Raw genomic sequence first — 24,743 nt, 5'->3', positions numbered from 1 at the left:
TGCCCCTTTTTGTAGCTTGTCTTGCTTTCCAATTCTGAAATATCCGTCACTTTGAAACAGATTCATGTCCATAAAAATGTTAACTCTCCTGGCAATGTACCAGTGCTTGTAACATCCTTGGGGTTTTGTTCTTAAAGATGCTTGCTCCTGTGACTTCTGAATGCATGGGTTTCCTGGCTGCATTTCAGGTACAGGAAAAACTAAGCCAAGGGGCTTGTAAACACATTGTCATTACGCAAATGCTTCTGTAAGGCATCATTTAAAACTACCACTTTTAGGAAAGGATGGATGAGCTGCTGTTGAAAACCGTTTCTAGAACCTGGCAGCTGAATTGTGTAAGCACCATTATTTCTCCAGGAAGACCTCTGGTTTCTATTCGCCATCTCCCCGGCTCCATAATAATGGCTGTTATTAATTTTGCAGAGATAGTGAAAATCCTCGAAGCCTGATAAGATGGCATTCCATTCTTGCAAGGAAGCCTCGTGAATTAAAGACCTTCCTTCCGTCTTCCTGCTTGCTACTCCTTTAAGCTTTCCTTTCCCAGACGCCAGCTGTCACACCAAGGAAATTTGCTGCAGTGACTTCTCCTGCTTCCTTCGTTGGCTGAAGCTGCACCAACATGGCCTGGAGAGTTTCCTTCACCATCTGGATCTCTCTTTGTAGAGACTGTATATGCTTTATTAAGGAATAAATTGAAAGGTAATTGGCAGCTCCTTTCCCCTCCCGCTTATTTAATAAGTTGTTGTTGTACTCTGCACAACAGATGGGCACTGCTAGCTAATTGCAGCATCAAGTTCATCTAAATTGATTGGATTAAATATTAATACATATTTCACACTAGCTCCCACCCCCGCACACAGACACACCTGTTTTTGTGAGCCTATAGGCAACCAACAGCCTTTATGCAGTGTTTTTGCTTAAGGGGTGTAAAATGAACAACATTCTAGGGGCATGTATGTGCATATGTTAGTGTGAACGGCTGCTGTAACTCCCAAAGTGGTACACAAAGAGAGAATTGCAGCCCGCTATTCTCTGAGAAAGATCTGAAATCTTCATTTCAAAAGTATATAAATGAATAAAAATAACTCGTTTGTCATTGTGCCAGAACTTCAGTTGATAGACATTAATTTTAACTAACATAAGATTTGATATCTGAGTGCATGTTTATACAATTCTCTTTCTTCCACCAATACTGCTTCTCCTAAAATGAAATGCAATCCCATATTTTTTTATCTAGAGTCAGAAATAAAAACATTCTGAACATGAGGTTCCACTCTGTTTGTAAACACATGTGCTCTAACATAAAATTTGTAACTTGGCGCATTAGCATGTACCCCCAGTTAGGAGTGCTGACTACAACTTGCAGACTTGAAGATGAGAATTTATTTCCTCTGCAGCCTTATTTTGTGCAATTGGATCAATATGTATGGAATGACTCTCCATAACACTAACCAATTTCCTATGGAACCTAGCACAAATGGAGCTTAATTAGAACAGATGCAATCAGAGTATGACTAATTTCTATGTACAGCAAGAAAAAAACGATACTTCAAAAAAAAAGGTTACATGTTTTGGTTGAGAACCAAATGTTGAAAATTATTTTAACATGAAGAGAGTTAACATCTTAACATGCAAATAGTTTGTGATGGGCATCCATTATTTTGTTTCAGATTTCTGATCCATTAGACAAACCTTGATGATTTTCATCCCCATTCAGCAAATTGCTTCTTTTATGGTGCAAAATAAAGGAGCAAAGGGATCACCTGGTGTCTAGTCTTCCATCTCTCCTCTGCTCTGACTATGTGCATCAAAGGTTAAAGATGGGATAACCATAGGCCACTTCTTTATGGACTGGCCATGCTGTTTATCTACAGCCCTCTGTCCAATAGCTCTGGAAAGTACTGTGCCTTTTGATACTGTGGAAAGTTTTATACCAAAATATATTCTATTTTGTACCATCTCCATCTTTCCTTAAACATTAACAAAATTGACAATGAACTGAGAATTGTGTCTTCGCTACATAATTGTCAGTCAATCTGAAACTAGGTTAATCTAGGTAATAAAAATAGCAAACGGGGGAAATCCTTTATTCAAACTTCGTTGAACCCCCAAATCACCCAGACTTAATCCACACATCAAAGAAGAAGGTCTGTAAATTCAAAAGAGAGTTAATTAAAACCTTCTCCCAGCAGAATTGCACATTCACTAAAATAAGCACCACAGATTACACATATCTACTCAAACTCCATGGCCCACAAAGAACCACCTTTCTATAAAAATGTCTGATTTCTGTAGCTGGATTCTGTGCTCTTTAAATAAACTAACTCCTTTCCATGCAGCATATTTGGTGTCCTTGAAACACCCTGGCTCAGATCGGGACCCTCAAATGTCTTGCACAATACAGATGAATAGATACATGGATAATGGAAATTTTTGCCTGTTATTCAACTATCTCTCTCTCTCCTTGAGGGTGGTTTTTTTTTTTTGCCTGTCCTATCCTATTTGCCAGTTAAATGTTTTGATGTTTGCTGATGTTTAGCATATAAACATCAAACTAAATTTTTGCTAGTTGATCTGAGTGGTGTACATTGTATGTACATTGTTTGATCTGGATATGTGGGTTGACTGGAGGTATGCTGGGTACAAAGCACTCTGGAGATTACCCACAATATTTTCCAACAACTGTAAGTTAAAAAAAAAATATGTGAAGGTTAAAATGTGGCCTTAAGAGGTAACTGGAAGGGATGGAAAATTCCAAGAAGGAGATGGGACAATCAGAAGGGAATGACGAGAAATATAGGTAAATGTTTTCAATCTCAGTTTCACATTCCAATTTAAAAGGCATTTTTTTCAGCTTTTTTCTATTAAAGCTTTCTCAAGATTCCGCCTCCCTCCCCATCATTTACATAAATTTGTCGAGTTTTTAAAAGGAATTGTACCGTTCTGTATATGCATGTGTAAAATTTCACTTTTTTATTTTAGAATTCTATGTTACTGTAGAAATGAAATTACAGAGAAAAACAAAAAGAATGAAACTGTAATACTAAACTCAAAATAATAATAAATTGAAAAATGAAGATGAAGATTCATATAGCAAGTTTCAACCTGAGAATATGAATATATAGAAAGGTCAGACAGGTTTTAACAATATTATTAAATTTAGACACACCGAAATATAGTGCTTCAATTTTTCATTTTCCACAATATTGGAATACTGAAAAGATAACTCACCTTTTGAATTCACATACTGTAAAGTCTTTATTTCCTCTCCACCTATGTAAGACTTGGCTGGGTTACACAGAGTGATTTTAGTTCATAAAAATCAACATCCACATTTTAAAAAATGTAATTTCAACCTTGTGCAAAATTTGATCCAGTGTTTAAAGATTTTCTTTTTTTGTATTGCTGAACAATTATTGCTCAGATCCTTAAAATGAAACATAAACTGACCCTTAATGAATCTTCATAATTCTACAGCAATTATGGAGGTTACCCATTCGAGGGAGTGAAATGGATACTGAAGTTCTACAAGGCCTTGTCAGACACACTATACACTCTTCTAAATGATGGTGCTCCATCTGTGTCAGAGATCCATCCTCACCCTACATTTACACAAGTTCAAACTATCTGGAGATAGTTCCAGGTCAGAGGGTAACAAGTAATAAGCTTCACTGGTAGGTTTTGTGGACCATTGAGCAAAATCACTTCAACGAACTTCCACTCTCCCAAAATGACCTTGGTAATTTTCCTCTGATCTAAAGTGATCTTAACCGATCTCCAGAGAAGCAAAGAAGGTTGGATCTGATGAGTTCTTGGAAGCAAATATACCAGAAAATCTCAAATTTGTAGGCAAGATTAGGACGTCAGAAAACATTCAAGAAGGCGGCAATCCAAAGTAATCAAAAGAGCTATGTCTGCTTACTACGCTTCAACAAGAGTTGAATTTGTTCTAAGAACTCTTTCATTTTTACTTCTGGGCCAATTGGAAAATCAAATAAATGCTTCTTCTCCTTTTCTTTGCTCGCTAAGAGAAGGCAAATAAACAAGGAAGCAATTTATTAGATGATTACTAACATGACCAAAGATTCAGGGAATAGCTATGGATTGACAACAGATTCTCTGCAACATAGAGATTTGTAATACAGATGTTCAGAGACAGCAATTTTTATGGTGAAGAAGGTTTAAATTAACAGTAAATGCAGTCTCAGTATGTAACCCTGAGACTATGCATATAGGATAGGATAGGATAGGATAGAAATTTTTATTGGCCAAGTGTGACTGGACACACAAGGAATTTGTCATTGGTGCATATGCTCTCAGTGTACATAAAAGAAAAGATACATTTGTCAAGAATCATGAGGTACAACACTTAATGATTGTCATAGGATGCCAATAAGCAATCAGGAAACAATATTAATAGAAATCGTAAGGATACAAGCAACAAGTTACAGTCATATGGCCATAAGTGGAAGGAGATGGGTGATAGGAACAATGAGAAGACTAATAGTAATAGTAATGCAGCAGTGAATAGTCTGACATTGGTGAGGGAATTGTTTGTTTAGCAGAGTGATGGTGTTCAAGGAAAAACTGTTTTTGTGTCTCTAAATAATATGATATTCTTTTAGCGGTTTTAGTTAAACGAATATCATATCGTTATCATATCAGGCAAAAGAACAGGATAGACATTCTGATTTCCACATGCACCTTCCTCCAAATACTATGTTTTTAGTTTGTTTTTAAAAAAACAAAATAATAATTTCCCCCCAAAAGAGAAAATAGGAATCAGTTAGTAATTCAGGACCACTACAGTAAATTATTGAAAGCTTTTTGGGGAGGGGCGGGGAAGCATAGTGAAAAACGAATCCTTTGTACACACAGAATTAAATGAGTCAATCTATATTTTTGTCAAACTATTATAAGCATTCAAATTGTCTGGCAAAATCATAACTGCTAATTAAGACCCCAAATAACTGTGAAATTGCAATATAAAATCCATTTAATTTTATTGGAAATGCTAGGACTCTCCCTATCAGTGAAATAACACCTCTCATCAGCTCCTTAGACACCAGAAGTGCATTGCCTTAGCTTTTGGCTCTTCCAATTAACAATTCAGATTATTTTCATATGCTTTTCAACTGATTAACAGCCACTGGCTCTTTTACAGACTTGCTGTACTCTGGTACTTTTATCTAAATATATTGATCAGGCAAAGGGATACATACAATCCAATACCAGCTTACTTGGGAGTAAGTCTCATGAAATTCAAGGGATTTATACCAAGCGAGGAAGTCTAAGAATGCAGTTTAATTTGGTTGTTTGCTTTTTTCCCTCCCCCATCTGCCAAATGTGAAACCTACCACTTAATATTTACTTTGAGAAGCTACAATATTAAATAAAAATCCCTAGTGGGCCTGGGTAAATATTCAGTGTTAAACATCAGTGCTGGCTTCTGGCTTCATCTATGTTGTGTTAGTCAGCTCCTGCTAGCAGGCTGGTTGATTCCAGTATTCGGTGCCATTAAAATGTAGATTGAAAAAACAATGACATCTGGGATTTATTCCTTCTAATAGAAATTTAATTATTAATCAAACCCACAGTGTGTTTAAATATTGGCAGAACCGCTTGCTTGACAGCACCAGGAAGTTGGATCACTCAGAAGGAATCTTTTAATCTCTCTTTTAAGAGATGCAGTTCTATCTATTAAACCTTAGTCAGACTCATAACTAAGGGTCTATTTTGCCATCTTGTTAGCATACAGCATGGAAAAAGGGAATGGAACGTTAAGAGAGAGCTAATTTGCATATTGGTATGTAAATCAGTTTTTGGCAGTTGGAAGATAGAATTCTTGGGATTCGTATGATGACTGTTGGTGAATCTGCATCATAGAGAGCAGATATAGAAAAATATACCGGTAGTTATACTGTCAAGTTGTTTATTTGTGTAAATATGAAACCAGTTCAATGAGAAAAGAAGAAATAAAAGCATAAGATTTATATCGGAGTCACTGTATTTGTACCCCAATATACATTGTATTATAAAAGTGTAGTTTGGAAATAACAAGACTTTAGAATTTATACTAACATTTTTCATATTTAGCATGGCATACAACTAGCTTGAAAATGGTTCAGATGAACCTTTGTGGGCTCTGTGAAAACCAGCATATTTTAATCTGACATAATTTAGATGAAGTTGGTGAGAAGATTTCACTCAGTTTCAAGAGCACTGGATAAATGATTTTCTGACAGACTCTGGGGAATTGACTGTTCAGGAATACATCTGATCCATCTGGTAATTTAGAATAATATTAGATGGCTGACAGGAAAAAAAATTAACCACTGATTCGTATCATGAGTGCAAAACAATAAGTGCAAAATTTTCAGTGCAGTGCAAGCAAAGACAATCTTTGGGAAAGCCTCTTGCAATACAACCAACCTCAAACAAGCCCCCATACAAGCCTTTTGCTTGTTCCTGTGAAAAGTTATTCTGATTCATCCCACACCTTAACAGGTAAGACGGAGAAGCTGGTCACTGAGGTACATGGGCCCAGTTAAAAATGGCAGTACAGTATCATGGCTAAGATTAAGACTGAGAATACTCTGGTTAAAGTCTTTAGCCACAGAAGTTCACGGAGGGACTTTGCTTATGCTTTGCTCAACTTTCCTCAGTGGATTATTTTTGTGGAGCTAAACTTGAAAAAAGACCCCTACGTAACTCTTGGAGGAACAGTGGGAGCCTCCCAGTTTAGACCAGATCGCCTGAACCGTCAGTGACCTGCTGGGTGACGGGGAAATGTCATCACGGATCTGGTTTAGTCTGTGCCCGTCCTTGTCTGCCTCCATCTTTTTTGGGGGGGGGGGGGTGTTCAACTATTTTTTCTTTGTTTGGATGGCTTCTCCTTGCCCTCTGCTTGGGGAAAGCCCTCCCACCCGCCCCTTTATTTCTTCACCCAAAGCACAGCTGAGAAGCTCCTCAGCTGTGTTTCAGGCTGAATCCACCTTCTGAGCATGCACGGAAGTGAAATTGCATGTGGGGATGCGCATGTACACAAGCAGAGCAAATGCACATGCATGAAACATCGCAATACGAATCAGTGGCAAAGGTAAGTGGAACCCACCCCTGCCTGGAAGTTAATCTAATTACTGTTTGTGATGATGCAGAAAAAACAATTGCTGCCAACCTGCCTTCCATTGAGGACCTGTATACTGCACGGGTCAAAAAGAGGGCGGGGAAAATATTTACTGACCCCTCACATCCTGGACACAAATTGTTTCAACTCCTACCCGCAAAACGTCACTACAGAGCACTGCACACCAAGACAACTAGACACAAGAACAGTTTTTTTCCAAACGCCATCACTCTACTAAACAAATAATTCCCTCAACACTGTCAGACTTTCTACTAAATCTGCACTTCTATTCTACTAGTTTTTCTCATCATTCCTTTCACCCATTTCCTCCCATGTTGACTGTATGACTGTAACTTGTTGCTTATATCCTAAGATTTGTATTAATATTGCTTCTTCATTGCTTATTTGACCCCTATGACAATCATTAAGTGTTGTACCACATGATTCTTGACAAATGTATACATTGTTCTATCGCTTTTCGCGGGGGATGCGTTCCGAGACTGCCCGTGAAAGTCGAATTTCCACGAAGTAGAGATGCGGAAGTAAATACACTATTTTTGGCTATGAACAGTATTGCAAACCTTCCCTTAACACTTTAAACCCCTAAATTGCAATTTTCCATTCCCTTAGCAACCATTTTGATTGTTACTCACCATGTTTATTTATTAAAGTTTATTTTTAAAAAAAATATTAAAAGCAGACGAAAGTTTGGCGATGACATATGACGTCATCAGGTGGGGAAAACCGTGGTATAGGGGAAAAACCCGCAAAGAATTTTTTAATTAATATTTTTGAAAAACCGTGGTATAGATTTTTCGCGAAGTTCGAACCCGCGAAAATCGAGGGAACACTGTATTTTATTTTATGTACACTGAGAGCATATGCACCAAGACAAATTCCTTGTGTATCCAATCACAATAAAAATTCTATTCTATTCTATTCTATAAAGGAGGAGGGAATTAAAGGACCTGAAGCCAGAGTAAGTGAAGGGGGAAAGTTAGATGCCCGAGTACAGAAGGTTTGCTGAGAGAAGTGAAAATGGGTCTTTGTTACTGGATGAAGAGAACAAGGCAACAAGCAAATTAGAAGGTGAAGCCCTGAGATAGTGGATGGAATCAAAAAATATTTTTGAAGGAAGTTGTTGAAAGGCAACTAGCACTCATTAACACAGCTTAAGAAAATTAAAAGCCATTATCCTTATAATACCTGATCATACCCGGAGAGAAGTAGGAAGTACAAGTGCCTTATTTTACATAATATATAATGCATTATACAGCTTCTTGTCCTTTCTTTCTTTTCTGATGACAATCTATGTAATTTTTAGCATCCAAGGTTGCACTCTTGATACCTTTATTAGTTGACTGAAAGGTCATCAAGATAGGATTGACTCCTGGTGAATTCATCGACAAATATTCAACACCTCAAGCTGTCTCTAGTAATAGTCTCTGGTTCTTCCAATGAAAGTCTTACAACCTGCGGAAAAAGTCAGAATTGGCTGCCTGCCTGTTCCTGGAGTAAAAACCTAGTGAGGTAGCATATTAAAGGTAGAGTGGACTGATTAAATATGTAAATTTTAAATAGATATTTATTTATGTATTGCCCTTGCCTAAAATCTATTTTTAAATGGATTTTTTTGCCTTTGAAAAAAAAAATTAGCACGAATATTAGGGTGGCTGAGGAAAGTGATAACATGACTGATGAGAATCTTTCAGTAGAACTAAACAAAAGGCTTTTTCTCCTCGAATGGCCAATACTTCAAATAAAGAGCCTTTATGAGATGAGCAAAGATAATTATGTGATTTACTGGAACTCTATGCTCAGCATGAGCTAATCTACTTCCCTTTAAAAAATATTTTTTTAGATGCATGCTCCTGAAACAAAGTTTTCTTTTCCAGCCTCCTAGTCAACGCTGAACCTAGGAATTAGTCATTTTTACTTTATAGCACTCAAATACATACTAATAGATCTGGGGTTTTTTTAAAAAAATAATATTTCTCATCAATGCGATTCAGTAGTTTTTAAAACTGTCATTATTTGGCTAGTTTTTAGGAAACAATACTACAATAGTTAACTTAAGCAAGCTTCCAAGCAAGGCAAGTTTCAATGCAGGAGTTGAATACAACCCCTTCTGCCGGAGTACTTAGTACAACACATCAAAAAAAGGATATGAACAAGGTTTTCATCATAGCTACAGGCTGCTAGTTGAAGTTGCTCTTCCAAGAATACCAGCTTCTTGCTTATTCTTTCACATTTCTCTCTGAATTCTGTAGAAAGCATATCGAATTCCTGTAAGTACATAAAAAATATGAAAAGGAAATGGTTGTCATACATTCGGTTGTTATTATCATAATTGGTGTTTGATAATATTTCACTGCTCAGAAGCAAATGAAACACTATAGCAGAAGGTATACCCCCAAATACGTATCAGAAGCGAGATAGCTGGAAAACCTATATGTTAAGGAGGACTATTTCAGGAAGATAATCTCTCCCTCTTTCTCTCTGTTTGTAGACACATGCATACTTTCAGCTGATTGTGCAAGTCTCTTTGTTGTGTAGTGGTTTCATATATAATTGGACCAACGGATTTGTTCCACATTTATCAAGCTGAAATTTATGTAACAGGAGATTAAGCCTTAGTTCTTATTTAGGTGGTAAAGTTCTTTCTGGACTATGCGGTTTGGTAATTTAGAAAGTGGTGTTTGATACCCAACTAATGCTACAAGAAGTATTATTGCAAATTCAATTCCATGGTTGCCACACTAAATTATTATGATAGCTTTGCTCATTGGAACGGTTGAGAGTTAAAGCAAATTTTCCATATGCCTATGGAAATATAATACAATTAGTGATTTTGGAAACGATGACAAAGTATCAATTTTACACCAAACAGTTTTTTGTTTTTTTCACATGTAATTATTCTCAGTATTATTAGCACAAAACAAGTAGGATGTATATAACAGTCTTACAGTCCAACTATTATGGTTCGTTGTACAGTTATTTAGATGTTCAGACTAGATTTGGTATGTTTATCCATCTATCAAGTATTATAATTGACTCCACTTTCTTCTTGATGGGTTTATATTGCTCCTCAAAATGATATAGCTGTTTTTTACTCTTCTTTTCGCTAGTCATCCATTTTAAAGATAATTGCGAGGGAGGGAGGGAAGGAGGAAATAATCTAATTTTTCAGGAGGCACCAATGTTTAGAAAGAAAGCTTTTGACATTTAGAATCCTTAAGAACATCCTATTAGAAGGATAGGTTTACATCAAGTATCTATATTTCAGGTGTCAGTGTAGCACATGCTTTTAAAAACATGGACAATCAGACTGAAGAAGAGAAGGAGAATCTTCAAATATTGGTTGTAAATGTTTTAGGGGACTTCTGAATGAACAACTTATCCCTCAAATTGTTAAATTATTTCTTCTGTATTTATAAGGATTCTGCATATTTGGGGGAGGTTATGGGGGAATACCTGAACAATTTTCAAAATTCGGAAATGTTAAGAAAATACCTTTATGGCTAGCAAGCTCTATCAACACAGTAAATATTGCTTATTTACAAATTTATAAGGCAACCACTCAAGGAATTATTATTATTATTATTATTATTATTATTATTATTATTATTTGTTTTGAAATACACATTGCCAAATGGATTACTGATGATCAAAAAGCATGTACATCTCAGAATCAGTGCTAAAGAAAGTTTGCATATGTTTAGGAATGGGATCTATTCATGACTATTACTTGGACTAAATACTAGATGTTGGTAGGAAAAGCTTTCAGCCAAAGCTCATAAACATTTATCAGTGAAAGTAATGAAAACAAGACACTCCCATCTAAATTCCTCTCTGAGGACTTCACCCAAGTAGAACCATCATAATTCAAACCAGGCAATGTTTTATTTCTTATAAGCATAGAAATTAAGCTGCAATTCCAGTGTTGATTTATTGAGTGCTTCAGCTGAATCTAACCAAACAACACCACTATATATGGCTATAGGTCAGACTCCCACTTCAATCACAGTAGAGACAGGCAACACTGATTTGAAAATGTTAGTTGCTATAAACAAAATTAGACATTGTGAAAGTTGTGACCTTTGTGAATGTTTGCTGTCTACATATCTTCTTTCCCACAACCAAATCACAATACTTGAGCGTACTGCTTAAATTTCAGATTATACAAGAGTATATAACCTGCATTCAAAACTCTGCTATCTAGTTATTGTTAATGGCGAGTATTCTGAGCAGAGTCAGGTTACAAGCGGTGTGCCACAAGGGTCTGTTCTGGGTCCTATTCTTTTTAATATGTTTGTGAGTGACATATGGGAAGGTTTGGTAGGGAAGGTTTGCCTATTTGCCAATGACTCTAAAGTGTGCAATAGGGTTGATATTCCTGGAGGCGTCTGTAATATGGTAAACGATTTAGCTTTACTAGATAAATGGTCAAAGCAATGGAAACTGCAGTTTAATGTTTCCAAATGTAAAATAATGCACTTGGGGAAAAGGAATCGTCAATCTGAGTATTGTATTGGCAGTTCTGTGTTAGCAAATACTTCAAAAGAAAAGGATTTAGGGGTAGTGATTTCTGACAGTCTCAAAATGGGTGAACAGTGCAGTCAGGCGGTAGGGAAAGCAAGTAGGATGCTTGGCTGCATAGCTAGAGGTATAACAAGCAGGAAGAGGGAGATTATGATCCCGCTATATAGAATGCTGGTGAGACCACATTTGGAATACTGTGTTCAGTTCTGGAGACCTCACCTACAAAAAGATATTGACAAAATTGAACGGGTCCAAAGACGGGCTACAAGAATGGTGGAAGGTCTTAAGCATAAAACGTATCAGGAAAGACTTAATGAACTCAATCTGTATAGTCTGGAGGACAGAAGGAAAAGGGGGGGGCATGATCGAAACATTTAAATATATTAAAGGGTTAAATAAGGTCCAGGAGGGAAGTATTTTTAATAGGAAAGTGAACACAAGAACAAGGGGACACAATCTGAAGTTAGTTGGGGGAAAGATCAAAAGCAACATGAGAAAATATTATTTTACTGAAAGAGTAGTAGATCCTTGGAACAAACTTCCAGCAGACGTGGTAGATAAATCCACAGTAACTGAATTTAAACATGCCTGGGATAAACATCCATCCATCCTAAGATAAAATACAGAAAATAGTATAAGGGCAGACTAGATGGACCATGAGGTCTTTTTCTGCCATCAGACTCCTATGTTTCTATGTTTCTATGTTTCTATCTAGTTTTCTGGACGATTTGAGCAACTGGGTGTGTCTTTACCTTGAATACATCTACTTTGATCTTTCTTGCCTGTACATTTGCCAAACCAAGTAGAGTTTCTTTCACCTGCCATTCAAATCAAAGATCGTGACTTGGTGCTCATTTACAAACTAAGGTTTTAAATCATGGCCTTTTCTCACCCATGAGGTCTGGCTTCTTTTGAAGTTACTAATCAGGACCTCTGAATAAAACTGTTCTTCTCATTGTTATTGTTATTTATTGTAAAAATGGTGCTAGCAATAAGGAACAAAGTGGGTACAAACAAGCTACATGTATAAATGCATAATTTATATAATCATCTTCCATTCTTGATCAAGCATTTTGTGCAAATTCAGCCCTTTACAGCTCCAACAAGAACTGACAGGAATATAAAACATGGTTCATCTACATTCCTTGGAAGAAAAATATGAAATACAAGCAATAAAAGAAAAAAGAAAAGAAAATGTGTACATTGAAACTGTTATTTCAAATGTAATTAGAAACAAAAAGTAGGTGTATTAGGATAAATGATATGAACATACGGCAGATACACACACACACATACACATATCTGTTTTTTTAAGAAATATAATTAAAAGTATATTGTATAATTAACTGTAACCTTGGTCTGGAATGTGTCACTCATCAGCTTTGGGGGATTATCTCACATTCCTCCTGAATATCATTTCTTCTGCTTTCTTTCTTTCTTTCTTTCTTTCTTTCTTTCTTTCCCTTATAATAGTCATTTTGTGTATAAACAGAAGTTACATGGGTCAGAGGGAAAAGTCCCAAGTGCAGATCAGCCGTAGGAATCCTACTCTTGGTACCATCTATCCACCTCATCCAAATTAAAATTAACCCAATACAATCTATTTAATGGAATGTTGAAAAAAGTAGTTATGCTGTCAGGATTTTATATTTTTTAATAACTGAAGATAATCTCATTTTCTCACTATGTAGATAATCTCACTACACTCTACATAATATCACTTGCTACTCTGGCCAGTAGCAATGAAAGATTGATGGATGAATGTTTTAATATTGGGATTTTGTATTTTGTTTTATTGTTGTACACTGTCCTAAGTCCATCAGGAGATGGGCGGCTTATAAATCTAAATAAATTAATAATTTTTTAATCAGAATCATTATTTTATTTATTTACAAATTTTGAGAGATTTAACCAAAGAAATCAATATGCCAAGGTGGCTATAAAATAGAGAGTAGTTCAAATGAAATGGTAATCATTTGTCTTTATGTCATTCCTATCAGTCCCTATCTTTTTTTAAAAATAACATAACCCCTTTTTCACTTTAATTTCAAAAATAGATAACTAAAATGCCTCACAGTGGGTCCTATGCTTATTAATCTTACTGCTAAAAATTTTATCTGCCTGATCTACTAATTATACATAAAAGCTAGTGACAATGAAACTTTTTTAAATATTTCCCAGCTGGAATTCTGTACACAGTCCCTGTATGTACAAAATTGTCCTTGTCGGCATGTTAGCCAAATGGCATGCTAAAGCTGGCAAGTTGATCTACTGTTACAAGCAAATAGCTTTCATTCTGGAAGCTTCTCTAGTCTCTTCTGTTAATTGAAAATAATATTTTTAAACTGAATGTTCGGAGGAAGCAAAACTCTGCTTCCATGAAGGATCCAACATACTATAGTAAAGATGAACCCCTACTTTTAAGAGGATGACATGTTTTCAGGCCTTCTAGATTTTACAATAGTTCTTGGTCGGTTGATTGAATGCCCGTCTCGCTGCAAGATGGCAGGAAAACTTTGTTGGTAGCAAAAGGAAGCTGCTGACCGCTTTTCACAAGATAGCAGACTTTTTATTCCAGACCAGCTGGCTCCAAGTTAGTTTAACTAGTCCTAATCCTGAAGGTCATTTAATCGGAGAGTAGGTAGAATGGTGGAAATGACACTAATTTAGGATGGAGGCTGAGTTCAGAAACATATACATATAAGAATCTGAGGGAAGGGGGGAGTGAGTGAGTAAGTGATTGAGTGAGTGAGGAAGGAAGGAAGGAAGGAAGGAAGGAAGGAAGATGGAAGGTGTTGTGGTTGGCTCTGGGCCAGCTCCTGCTCCAAGGACTGTGGGGGTTGATGTGGGTGAATCCTCCCAGTGTCAGAGGCCAGTTTTACTGCCAACTGCTTCCGACAGTGAAGCGTCAGTAGCAGATAGTGAAAGTGAAGTGGGATCCTCAGAGGGGGTATTTGCAGGCAGCCCATTAGATAGTCGCCCCGTGAGTGATTCATCATCATTATCATCACTGGATTCGGAAGAGGAGACATTCATTGATGTGCGCAGCCGTAGGGCAATGTCTAGGAAAGAGCAACTGCACAAAATCCAACAGGAAATAAGGGAGATCACCTGTGGCTGGGGGTGATTAGGCTAATGGGGCTGCTGTTAAATTGTCAGTGTTCTGGCCTTTGGGCGTGGAAGTTTATCCATTCGGTGAAGGAGAGACGTGTACTTTGCATCAGAATTCTACAAAAACTCTTTGAACTGTTTCCAGGACTTTTGAACTAAATCATAGTTAAGTTTGTGACTTGAGAACTCTTGAAGGAGGGTGGCTGTGATGTCTTTACAGCTGCTTGTTATCTGCTTTGTGTTTGCTTATTGTTCTTCACAGCATTCAAGGCTGCTGTTTTGAAGGTGAGCACTTTGCCTGACTAAACGTGTGTTTGGCTTGTATTTTCCTTTTGATAAAATAGTGTTACTGACTTTACAACTGTGTGTGTCTGAATTTCTCCCTTTGAACTTAATTGGGGGCTCTGTCGAGAAGCCCGGAAGAACAGGAGGAAGGAGAGAAAGAGAGAAGGAAGGAAGGAAGGAAGGAAGGAAGGAAGGAAGGAGGGAGGAAGGAAGGAAGATAGGAAGGAGGGAGGGAGGGAAGGAAGGAAGGAAGGAAAAATATTTGAAATAGCGAACCAAGAAGACCCTCCTCATCCCCCATCTGACAAACACTTATGAACAAAGCGTAAAGGAACAAGGGGAAGGAGGCTCACAGCAAAAGAGGATGCCAGCAAAATATGGAGACTATACAACCAGGAAAGAAAAGATGTCTAGAAAAGATAAGAATGCTGAAGATAAATATTCTGAACGGAATCAAAATGAGGTTAAAGGAAGATAGAAATAATGTACTGAAACTGCCTAACAATATTCCAGAATGAAATACACATTTTTAGGGAGAGTATGACAAAGAAGAACACAACCATACACTGCCAGAGAAATGTGAAATGATCAGGCAGATTTGACAAATGGTCAAGTGTTACAAGATCAGATAACTGAGAGAGTAAGAGAAATCCAAGAAGTTGCTTCACTGACTACAACAAGGTCTGTGTATTAAAGGCTAATAAGTGTGCCAGAACATGATCCTTCAGAGGTATCTTTACAATGAGGAAGAAACTACTGTACTCAAGGAACTGATCCCATATTTCTAATGGTGATACTGGTCATGAACACCGAGCACAGAAAAAGAAGAAAGAAGAAAGGAAAGAAGATAGATTCCTTCAAATTATACATTTGGAAAAAAGGTTTCTATGAGTACTATTGAATCAGTGAAGGGCTGCAAAAATTTTTACTACCACACTGTGAGCGTGGTTTATGGACTGCTAAATTGGCCACATCTACCCAGTCACATGACCACCTAGCCACACCCACCTAGCCAGTCCAGCTCCCCAACAGTCTGAGGGAATGTGAATTGGCCCCCTGTTTAAAATGTTTGAGGACCCCTGTTCTAAGCAGACCAAAAAAATCCAACAACTCCAGAACGTATATACAATGTGAGGACTGCAACAACCAATATGTGGGATAAACAGCCAAAAGTTGCCACAACGCATCCACACACAGCAAATCGCAGTCAGAATACATGAAATTTATTTAATTTCAAAACATATAGACAGATTTAACCATAGTTTCAATTGGAAAAATGTGAACAAGATCCAGACCAAGCCAAGTCCAACAATGCCAGGGAATTTCTAGAAGAAGACTGGCACTCTGACAAATCAGCCATCAATAGACATATGGACATTAACATCTAAAGATGATGCTATCACCCAGCCCAAAAAGGAACAAAAAAAACCCAAGCATCACTTCATCACCAATCAGCACCCAAATCAGCATAGATTAACTCCAAGCTTAACATCAGACCAACAATCAAACAAACAATATCCCAATCAAGAAACTGCCAAGCCCAACAAACGAATCTCTAAGACCATTCCTGCCAACACTGACAGGTAGGCCACTAGAATATAAACTGACAGCAAACTGCACTCCTTATTAGGGCTGATGTTGTTACCTAGTTTGGGTAATGAAATGTCTGCAAGAACACAAACAAGTTCAGAGAGTATCAATTCTGAGCTACAAATATTCTCCTTTATGGGAATTTCTATTTATAAGATGCAGGCTAATGGGTCTTGTCTAACAGCTTATAACATTTTGAATTGCTCAAATGGTGAGTAGGGGCCTTATTTTATTAAAACAGAGGGCCTCTAAGCTAACCAAGCTACTGAAAAAAAAAAAGGTTTAAAATTAGGTAAATTTTTAGGGGACCGCCCAGATTTTCTCATAGCTTATTCAAGAAATTATTCATAAATATATGGCAATGTATGTCAAAATAAATTATAATTCTTCATATTTATATAAATCCTTTATTTACTGAACAAGGAGTGAGGCGTTCTAGCAGTAAGAACATTGTTTGTTCACGTTGTGGTTTATAAATCTTATGTTAAGAAAAACATTTTGAATATACTGTAAGAAGCCTCTTATATTCTTATAAGCAGATTTCCTATTTATGGTGAAATTTATTTGTGTCTGTTCAGTGTCACATATATTCCAGTGTGACAGTCCAGTTTGTTTTCTGATTCACAGGTTCCTTTAGGCTTTTGAGCACCCCTACTGCTTTTGATAAGCATCACAAGTGGGATGCAAGTTTATTTCCTGGAGACCATATGCTATATCTCCTGGCGTCTAAGACCGCCCCTGTTCTCTTGGCAAGTGTTACTGCTAATGGCTGGACATTATCTATGAATCATATTCCCTCCCCTGCAAGAAACGGTGTTCCGTTAATTGGAGAAAAAATTCTATGATTCTCTTACAATTCAGCAGATTCAGACATATTGATGCCTTGGTCTTCTTCTTTTAATTTTTCTAGTATAATTTAATTACTTTTATTCTGAATGTATTACATTTACGTTTTACTGACACAGAAATAAAGGGAGACTAGCAATGTTCCCTCTCATTTTTTTTCGGTGTGGGCGGAAAAGTATAGTGTCTGAGCGACAGTCCCTTTGGGACTGGGCGGCATAGAGGTATAAATAAATAAATAAATAAATAAATAAATAAATAAATAAATACATACATACATACATACATACATACATACATACATACATACATACATAAATAACCCCCTCATATATACAAACCCATGTAACATCCCCTTATAAATACAGTCAATCATCAATCATCCCTCCTGAAATTTATACCACTGTCTCATTTCTGGGTACTTCTCCTGTCTTTCCCCCTTTTCTCTCTCATGTTTCTCATTTCTCTCTCTTCCTCCCTTTTTCCCTCATTCCTTCTCCCTCTCACTTCTCCTCTTTTTCCATCCCTGTCTCTCTCTCCCCCCCCCTTATGTGTGTGTGTGTAACCATTTCCAAAACCAGTTGAGGGCTGGTTTTTTTTTCTCTTTTATTCTTTTCAAAAACAGGTGTGGGCTGGGGGGGGGTTTCTTATTATTTGGATGCTTTTTACCATATGCTTCAAGAATCACCTCTCTCTCTCTCTTTTGTTTCTCTCTCCTCTCATTCTCTGCCTCAATCATTTTCTCATTTCTCCTTTTTTCTCCCCTTTTTGTTCTCATTTCTCTCGCTCTCCTTTCCTCTCCCTATCTGTCTTGCTTTCTCTCTCTCTTGCTATCTTTTTCTCTCTTGCTTTCCTTCTCTATCTCTTGCTATCTTTTTCTCTCTCTTGCTTTCCTTCTCTCTCTCTCTCTCGTTCTCTTATTTTCTTTCCCTCTCTCTCTTGTTCTTTCTCTCTCTCTCATGCTTTCTCTCTCTTGTTCTTTCTCTCTCTGTTGCTCTCTCTCTCGTTCTCTCTCTTATTTTTTCTCTCTCTCTCTGTCTCTTTCCTTTCTCTCATTCCCACTTTCTCTCTATCCTTTCTATCTCTCACTCTTTCCTTCTCTCCCTCCCTTTCTCTCTCTTTCCTTTCTCTCATTCCCTTTCTCTCTATCCTTTCTATCTCTCACTTTTTCTTTCTCTCCCTCCCTTTCTGTCTCTTTCCTTTCTCTCATTCCCTCTTTGTCTCCTGGGGCTGACTGCGCCTGCCTTGCACCCCCCACCGCGGAGGGAAAGCATTTGGCATTGGCACCGCCAACCCCCCCCTCCAAGAGCAGCAAAAGCCTAAGCGACAGAGCCGAAAGGCAAACGGCGCACCCCGCCACTTAGGCTTTTGCTGCTCCTGGAGGAGGGGGGAGGATTTTCTCCTCCCCGCCCCCCCGGCAGCCATATGTCGCTGAGGCTTTCGGCATCGGCGCCCACCCCTCCAGAAGCAGCAAAAGCCTAAGCAGCGGGGCGCGCCGTTTGCCTTTCGGCATCGGCGCCTTTCCCTCCACGAGCAGCAAAAGCCTCAACGATGGAGCCGAAAGGCAAACGGCGTGTCCAGTCACTGAGGCTTTTGCTGCTCGTAGAGGGGTGGCGCTGATGCCACTCCCCCCCCCCCAGGAAAGAGGTGCAGGAAAGCAGCGTGTTTAAAAGGCGCGCTGCTTTCACGGAAAGCAAACCCGGCTTTCCTGGCCAGCACAGGGCTTTCCCACCGCTCCCCCCTGAAAACACAATGGAGGATGACAAGTAGGACGAAGTGGGGTGGAGCAACGTGGGGCTCAATCAGGCAGCTTCCGCGCGTTTCTTTTGGCGGAAGAAGAGAGGGAGCGGATTGGGCGGGCAGGGGCAGCGCCTTCTACTGCCGGCGCCTCCCCCCCCCCCCCGCGGGCTGGCAGGGGGATGGGGACTGCGCGCCCATGGAAAAGGGCGCACGGGGGGGTATTTTGGGGGGCGCTGGCGCGCGGGCGCGCAGCCTACGGGGAACGGTGGAGACTAGTATGGAGATATTTCAAGCCATTTAGCTCTCATCAACTAGCCATACCCTTATGGGATTTGAACCCAGGCTGCTCACATATTAGGTAAATGTATTTACCTCTAAGCCATGGTTTCTCCTTATTTTGTCAGCTATATCGGGGGAGTGATTAACGGGGGGGGGTCCTCCGGTGAGACCAGTCTATCAGGGCAACCTGATCTACCCAATTATGGGATGGAACATACTGCTTTAGTTTTTGGAAACAAAAGCAGTATGCTCCATTCCATAGTTGGGTAGACCAGGTTGATAGACTGGTCCCACCAGAGGAAAAAACACTGTTACCCTGAATATTATACAGTATTCCTTATATTACACCTTTCCAGAATGAGAACATATGAGCTTATTTCAGTATGAATAGACTATCAAGAGTAAAAACATGTGTATTCTCAACCTACCACTGAACAAACATTTTATTGATTCTAAGAAAATGCCATTTCATGCTGACCTTCCTATTTATACATGCCCATGGAATCAGTGAAACAACTATTTTTTTTCTCATTGAGAAATTACAAAGTATAGAGAGTCTTAGTATTTATGAATATACGTTAAAAAAGCATTTATTTATATTGAAGTTAGGGGATTTAAGCTATATGAGAATACTGTATTTATTAATGGAACGGGTGGAAAATATCCAAATATGCTCGTTGTAGCTTAATATGGCTTTCTGAACCTTTAACATTATTGAACAAAGTCATTGAAGAATAAAATCATTTAACAAAATAGTAATTAGCAATGAAATGTAATTTTTTTCACAGCTATTAACATCAGCCGCAACTGTACCATCCTACTTTAGCAAGAAAAATGCATGATACTCTACTAGAGATGCAAAATATCACACTTTTCAGTAAAAAATCTCTCTCCCCCCCCCCCCCAATTTCACACAATTGAGAAAATGTTCCTGGTTGATCTTTATGTATAGCTGGGATCAAAAAAAAAATATTACAATAAGTTTGTGAGCTGATTATTAAAAAAACATATAATAGAAGATATCTTGTTGATGAGGGTCCTTGGTGAGGGATCCGTGGTCCTCTCTTGGAGCTTGCTTGTTTTCTTGCAAATGTTTCATTACCCAAACTAGATACCATCATCAGTGTTAGGTAACAACATCCACAACATCTTGGTTGTTTTTGATAAAACCTTCCTAAATCCATTTCAGATCTGTGCTAGGACTATATTCACAACCCTAGGCTCATAAAACTATATTGAAGAATAGGAAAAGGGACAGGAATTTTTTAAACACACATAGAGTAAGCTCTTCTCATTTACATAAGAGTTTTTCACATATTTGCAGAATACAGAACCCGATGCTTAATAGAATAAAATAAAATACAACTATCAGGACAGGGATGAAATGCTCCCAGTTTGCTTCTGCCTGTCAGTTGTCAGAGAGTCGGTCGTGAAGAGAGCGTGAGGTTTTGCCCACCCACTCAGAAAAATGGTCATTTGTTTTGTGGACACTCAAATATGTATTATTATTATTATTATTATTATTATTATTATTATTATTATTATTATTATTATTTATTTTTATTTTTATTTTTTTTTTAATTGGATTTGTATGCCGCCCCTCTCTGGAGACTCGGGGCGGCTAACAGCAATAATAAAACAGTGTACAGTAATAATCCAATACTAAAAATGATTAAAAACCCATTAATATAAAAAACCAAACAGACATACAGACATACCATGCATAAATTGTAACGGCCTAGGGGGAAAGAGCATCTCAATTCCCCCATGCCTGGCGGCAGAGGTGGGTTTTAAGTAGCTAACGAAAGACAAGGAGGGTGGGGGCAATTCTAATCTCTGGGGGGAGTTGGTTCCAGAGGGCCGGGGCAGCCACAGAGAAGGCTCTTCCCCTGGGTCCCGCCAAGCGGCATTGTTTAGTTGACAGGACCTGGAGAAGGCCAACTCTGTGGGACCTAACTGGTCGCTGGGATTCGTGCAGCAGAAGGCGGTCCCTGAGATAATCTGGTCCGGTGCCATGAAGGGCTTTATAGGTCATAACCAACACTTTGAATTGTGACTGGAAACTGATTGGCAACCAATGCAGACTGCGGAGTGTTTATATATTGTATAAATTTCCTGCATTATAAAGGGTAGATTATGGTTTCCTGCTTCTTTATAAAACAAGATGGAAGGAAGCTGTGTAACAGGCTTTATAGCAATGGTTCTCAACCTTTCTAATGCCGTGACCCCCTTAATACAGTTCCTCATGTTGTGATGACCCCCAACCATAAGTCTAGTGCCAATTCTCTGAACAGAGCTTTAAGCTGATTGGCAGGAAGATCAGAGGACACCCCCACTGTAAACACCTGATTGGTCAAATTGTAAAGATATGTTCCAAGGTGCCAGAATAAAAGCTTTACTTCCTAACACCATGGGAAATTTGCCTTTTCCCATGGTCTTAGGGGACGCCTGTGAAATGGTAATTTGACCCCTAAAGGGGCCCCGACCCCCAGGTTGAGAACTACTGCTTTACCTAAGACACTTCTTTAGGGAATTGTTAAATAATCATATTTTTCATTAAACTAACATCAACAAAATGGACTATTGGAGTATATATTAATTTGAAAAGAAATTTAGTTTGCAAAATTTGGTTATAAAATGTTTAATCTACCTTTTTTAAGTGTTATTTTTAAAAAAATAATAAAATGGAACAGTACCTTCCATTTTGGTTCTCTCTTCTATTTTTATTATGTATTGCAAAATGCCAAAAATAAGTGCCATTGAATCAAATTAATTCACCATAATGGGGGAGAGACATTTTCCCATTTCTACAGAAATTCTGTGGATAATTAATTTTAGTAAATCCTCCCATTTTCTGGTTTATCAGATTTTAAATTTCTTGGAGAAGCACTATTCCCAGTACAGTATGTCCTTCCTTTCCTTGGACAAATGTATCTTTTCGGGGGGGGGGGGGGGGTTCAGCTTTTTGGTTTTGCAAATCTGCAAATTATAAATAGAATGAGAGAGAGGGAAATTGGTTCACCTTAGGGGGAAAAAGTCAAATTCCCCAGCATCAATTCTCCAACCTTCATAATTAGCAGTTGCTAGCGATTAAAACAGAATAAAAATATGCTGCTAGATTCCAATTATAATTCCAAATTAGTTGGAGATTCTTTTTGGTAAAGTTTTCATGTAACATATCTATGAATTTTCATGCACCTTTTTTGCACAAATGTACATATTTGTAATTTTACCTAGTATAAAGTGACCAGATTATAACCCCGGTAAAGCGGGACACCATTGCCGGTGGGGGACAACCCCTCCCTCCCCGATGCCCTCACTTTCCCTCTCTTTTACTCCCTGGCTTTAAGCCCACTCTCCTTTCAACCGCTTTCTTTCATCTGCAAAGAAAACCTGCCCCAAAACGTCTCTCTCCCACACGCCCAGAAAGCCCTCTGCCCTTCCCAGACAACGACCACACCCCTTCCAGCTCCCCAATGACAAAACTCGGCCTTTTGCCAGTGTGAGAGGCAGAAGACGGGGTGCTCCAAGGGGTGATACATTGGCTGAAGCTCTATTGGATGTTAATCAGGCAGCTGCCAGGGAGAAGCCCCACCCTGGGAGTGCTGGGTCGGACCAAGTCCGGGGAAAGGATTAATGGGGGAGGGGCAAAAAAGTCTGTTCGCCTTTTCAGATGGGAGGGGGAAAGAATTGAGAGCCCTCAAAGCTGCAACTGATGAAAAACTCCAGGTGGTGAGGTCCTCTTGTAAGCTTACCTGGATGCAGGTAAAGAAGCAGGGATGTTGACACCTTTATTCCATCCCCCAAGAGAACCTTTGCTTCCCTCCCGTGCCCACCCTTCCAAGAGTTTCCAACTTTGAGCTGTTGCTGCTGCTGCTCTTCATCCCTTCTTCTTCCAGGAAGAGAAATCCACCCCTGGAGCCCTGCGGTGGCCGATCCGCCCCTCTCAAGAATGGTTTTCCTGTGCCCACTGGCCCCGCCCACCTCACCTGCCTACCTTGCCGACTTTTGTGGGGAGGGGTTGAAGGCAGATTCCCGCCCCCCACAAGACCCCTGGAGTAAGGTGACCAGATGTTCCATTTTTTAAAAATTGGGACTTTTTAAAAACGCCGCGGGACATGGGACAAATTACTCAAAAGCCGGACTGTCCTGCCAAAAAGCGGGACATCTGGTCACCTTAATCCTAGTATACAGTTTTTGCCAGCAATTTCCCTTAATGTAAAAATTTTGGTACACTTGCTATATTTGGTACATACATTATTTGTAGATATATCTGCATGTAAGATTTCTCTAATATTTATTTTTTATTTTATATTTAATAGACAAATGATATTAGTTTGGCTCCCTATGAAGTGGCAATTAAGTATGATTTATTTTTCCATTATTTCAAAAATGTGAAATTGTCTAAGTTTCTGTACAAATTCAAACTAAACAATTTGTCTCCTATTCCTTCTCCAATGCTGTATATCTGCAAAAGCAGTGATTACAACATTTAAAACATTCTTAAAAGTGTGCTACAGTTTCCTACATGTGTTTTCAGGAAGTATTTGTATGTAAAATCAGAAGAACATGTCAAGTTTATATCATGTTTTTGCATTTTTACATGGCCTTTTAAAGATTTTATTCTCATGGACATGCTCCATTAGATTCCTCAGGGATTTCCTGGACAGCATTGTTAAGGATAGGTGATGATAGTGGGGGGAAAAGTCAAAACATTTCTCATTAGACAGTAAAATATTTAGACAAAAATGAATATTTAATGGGCATGGAATCATATTCATTTGCAAATTCCTGGAGCCATCCTCTTAATGAGAAAGTCAAACAGAATATCAAGGACTTTTGCAAGGGGAATAGTTAATTATGGTATCTAATCATAAAGCACCTGATTTTAGGACATCAGTTCAAGGAGGCAGGGAAATCTTACAATGTTCTCAACATATAAGACAAATTCCCAGAACAAAATAAACTGATGCATCCATTTTGGACAGCTCCCATCATGTACAGTATATATGCTATATTCTGTGATGGGCTGCTGTCCCCATTGGAAGGGGGGGCACAGTGAGGGTAGTAAGTTTATGCACTATTTATTGAATACTTAATAGTTTTTATTGTCCTTCCTTCTCTAGTACCTTAGTATGACACCTTACAAAATAATACTATAGAGGGATATAGCATTGCTTCCAGCTGTACGGATTCAGCTCCAGTGATCTTAGAAGCCGATGTCTTA

The 24,743-nt window shown here is 38.4% G+C and overlaps 1 protein-coding gene across 1 annotated transcript in view; it reads right to left on the bottom strand.

Moving 5' to 3' along the window:
* Nucleotides 1–437: 437 nt before the first annotated feature.
* The window catches only part of DISC1 (DISC1 scaffold protein), a 206,358-nt gene continuing 182,052 nt past the window's right edge, over nt 438–24,743 (bottom strand). Inside the window, exons 12-13 of the mRNA XM_070733963.1 lie at nt 9,296–9,412; nt 438–669 (exon numbers count right to left, since the gene is read on the bottom strand). Coding sequence (XP_070590064.1) covers nt 526–669; nt 9,296–9,412 — 261 coding nt within the window. The 3' untranslated portion in view covers nt 438–525. The remainder of the gene's footprint in view (nt 670–9,295; nt 9,413–24,743) is intronic.

Source organism: Erythrolamprus reginae, chromosome 1 (genome assembly GCF_031021105.1).
Source record: "Erythrolamprus reginae isolate rEryReg1 chromosome 1, rEryReg1.hap1, whole genome shotgun sequence".
NCBI classification, from domain to species: domain Eukaryota; kingdom Metazoa; phylum Chordata; class Lepidosauria; order Squamata; family Dipsadidae; genus Erythrolamprus; species Erythrolamprus reginae.
Note: the sequence above shows the minus strand (reverse complement) of the source record. Positions and strands in the feature narration are given on the sequence as shown.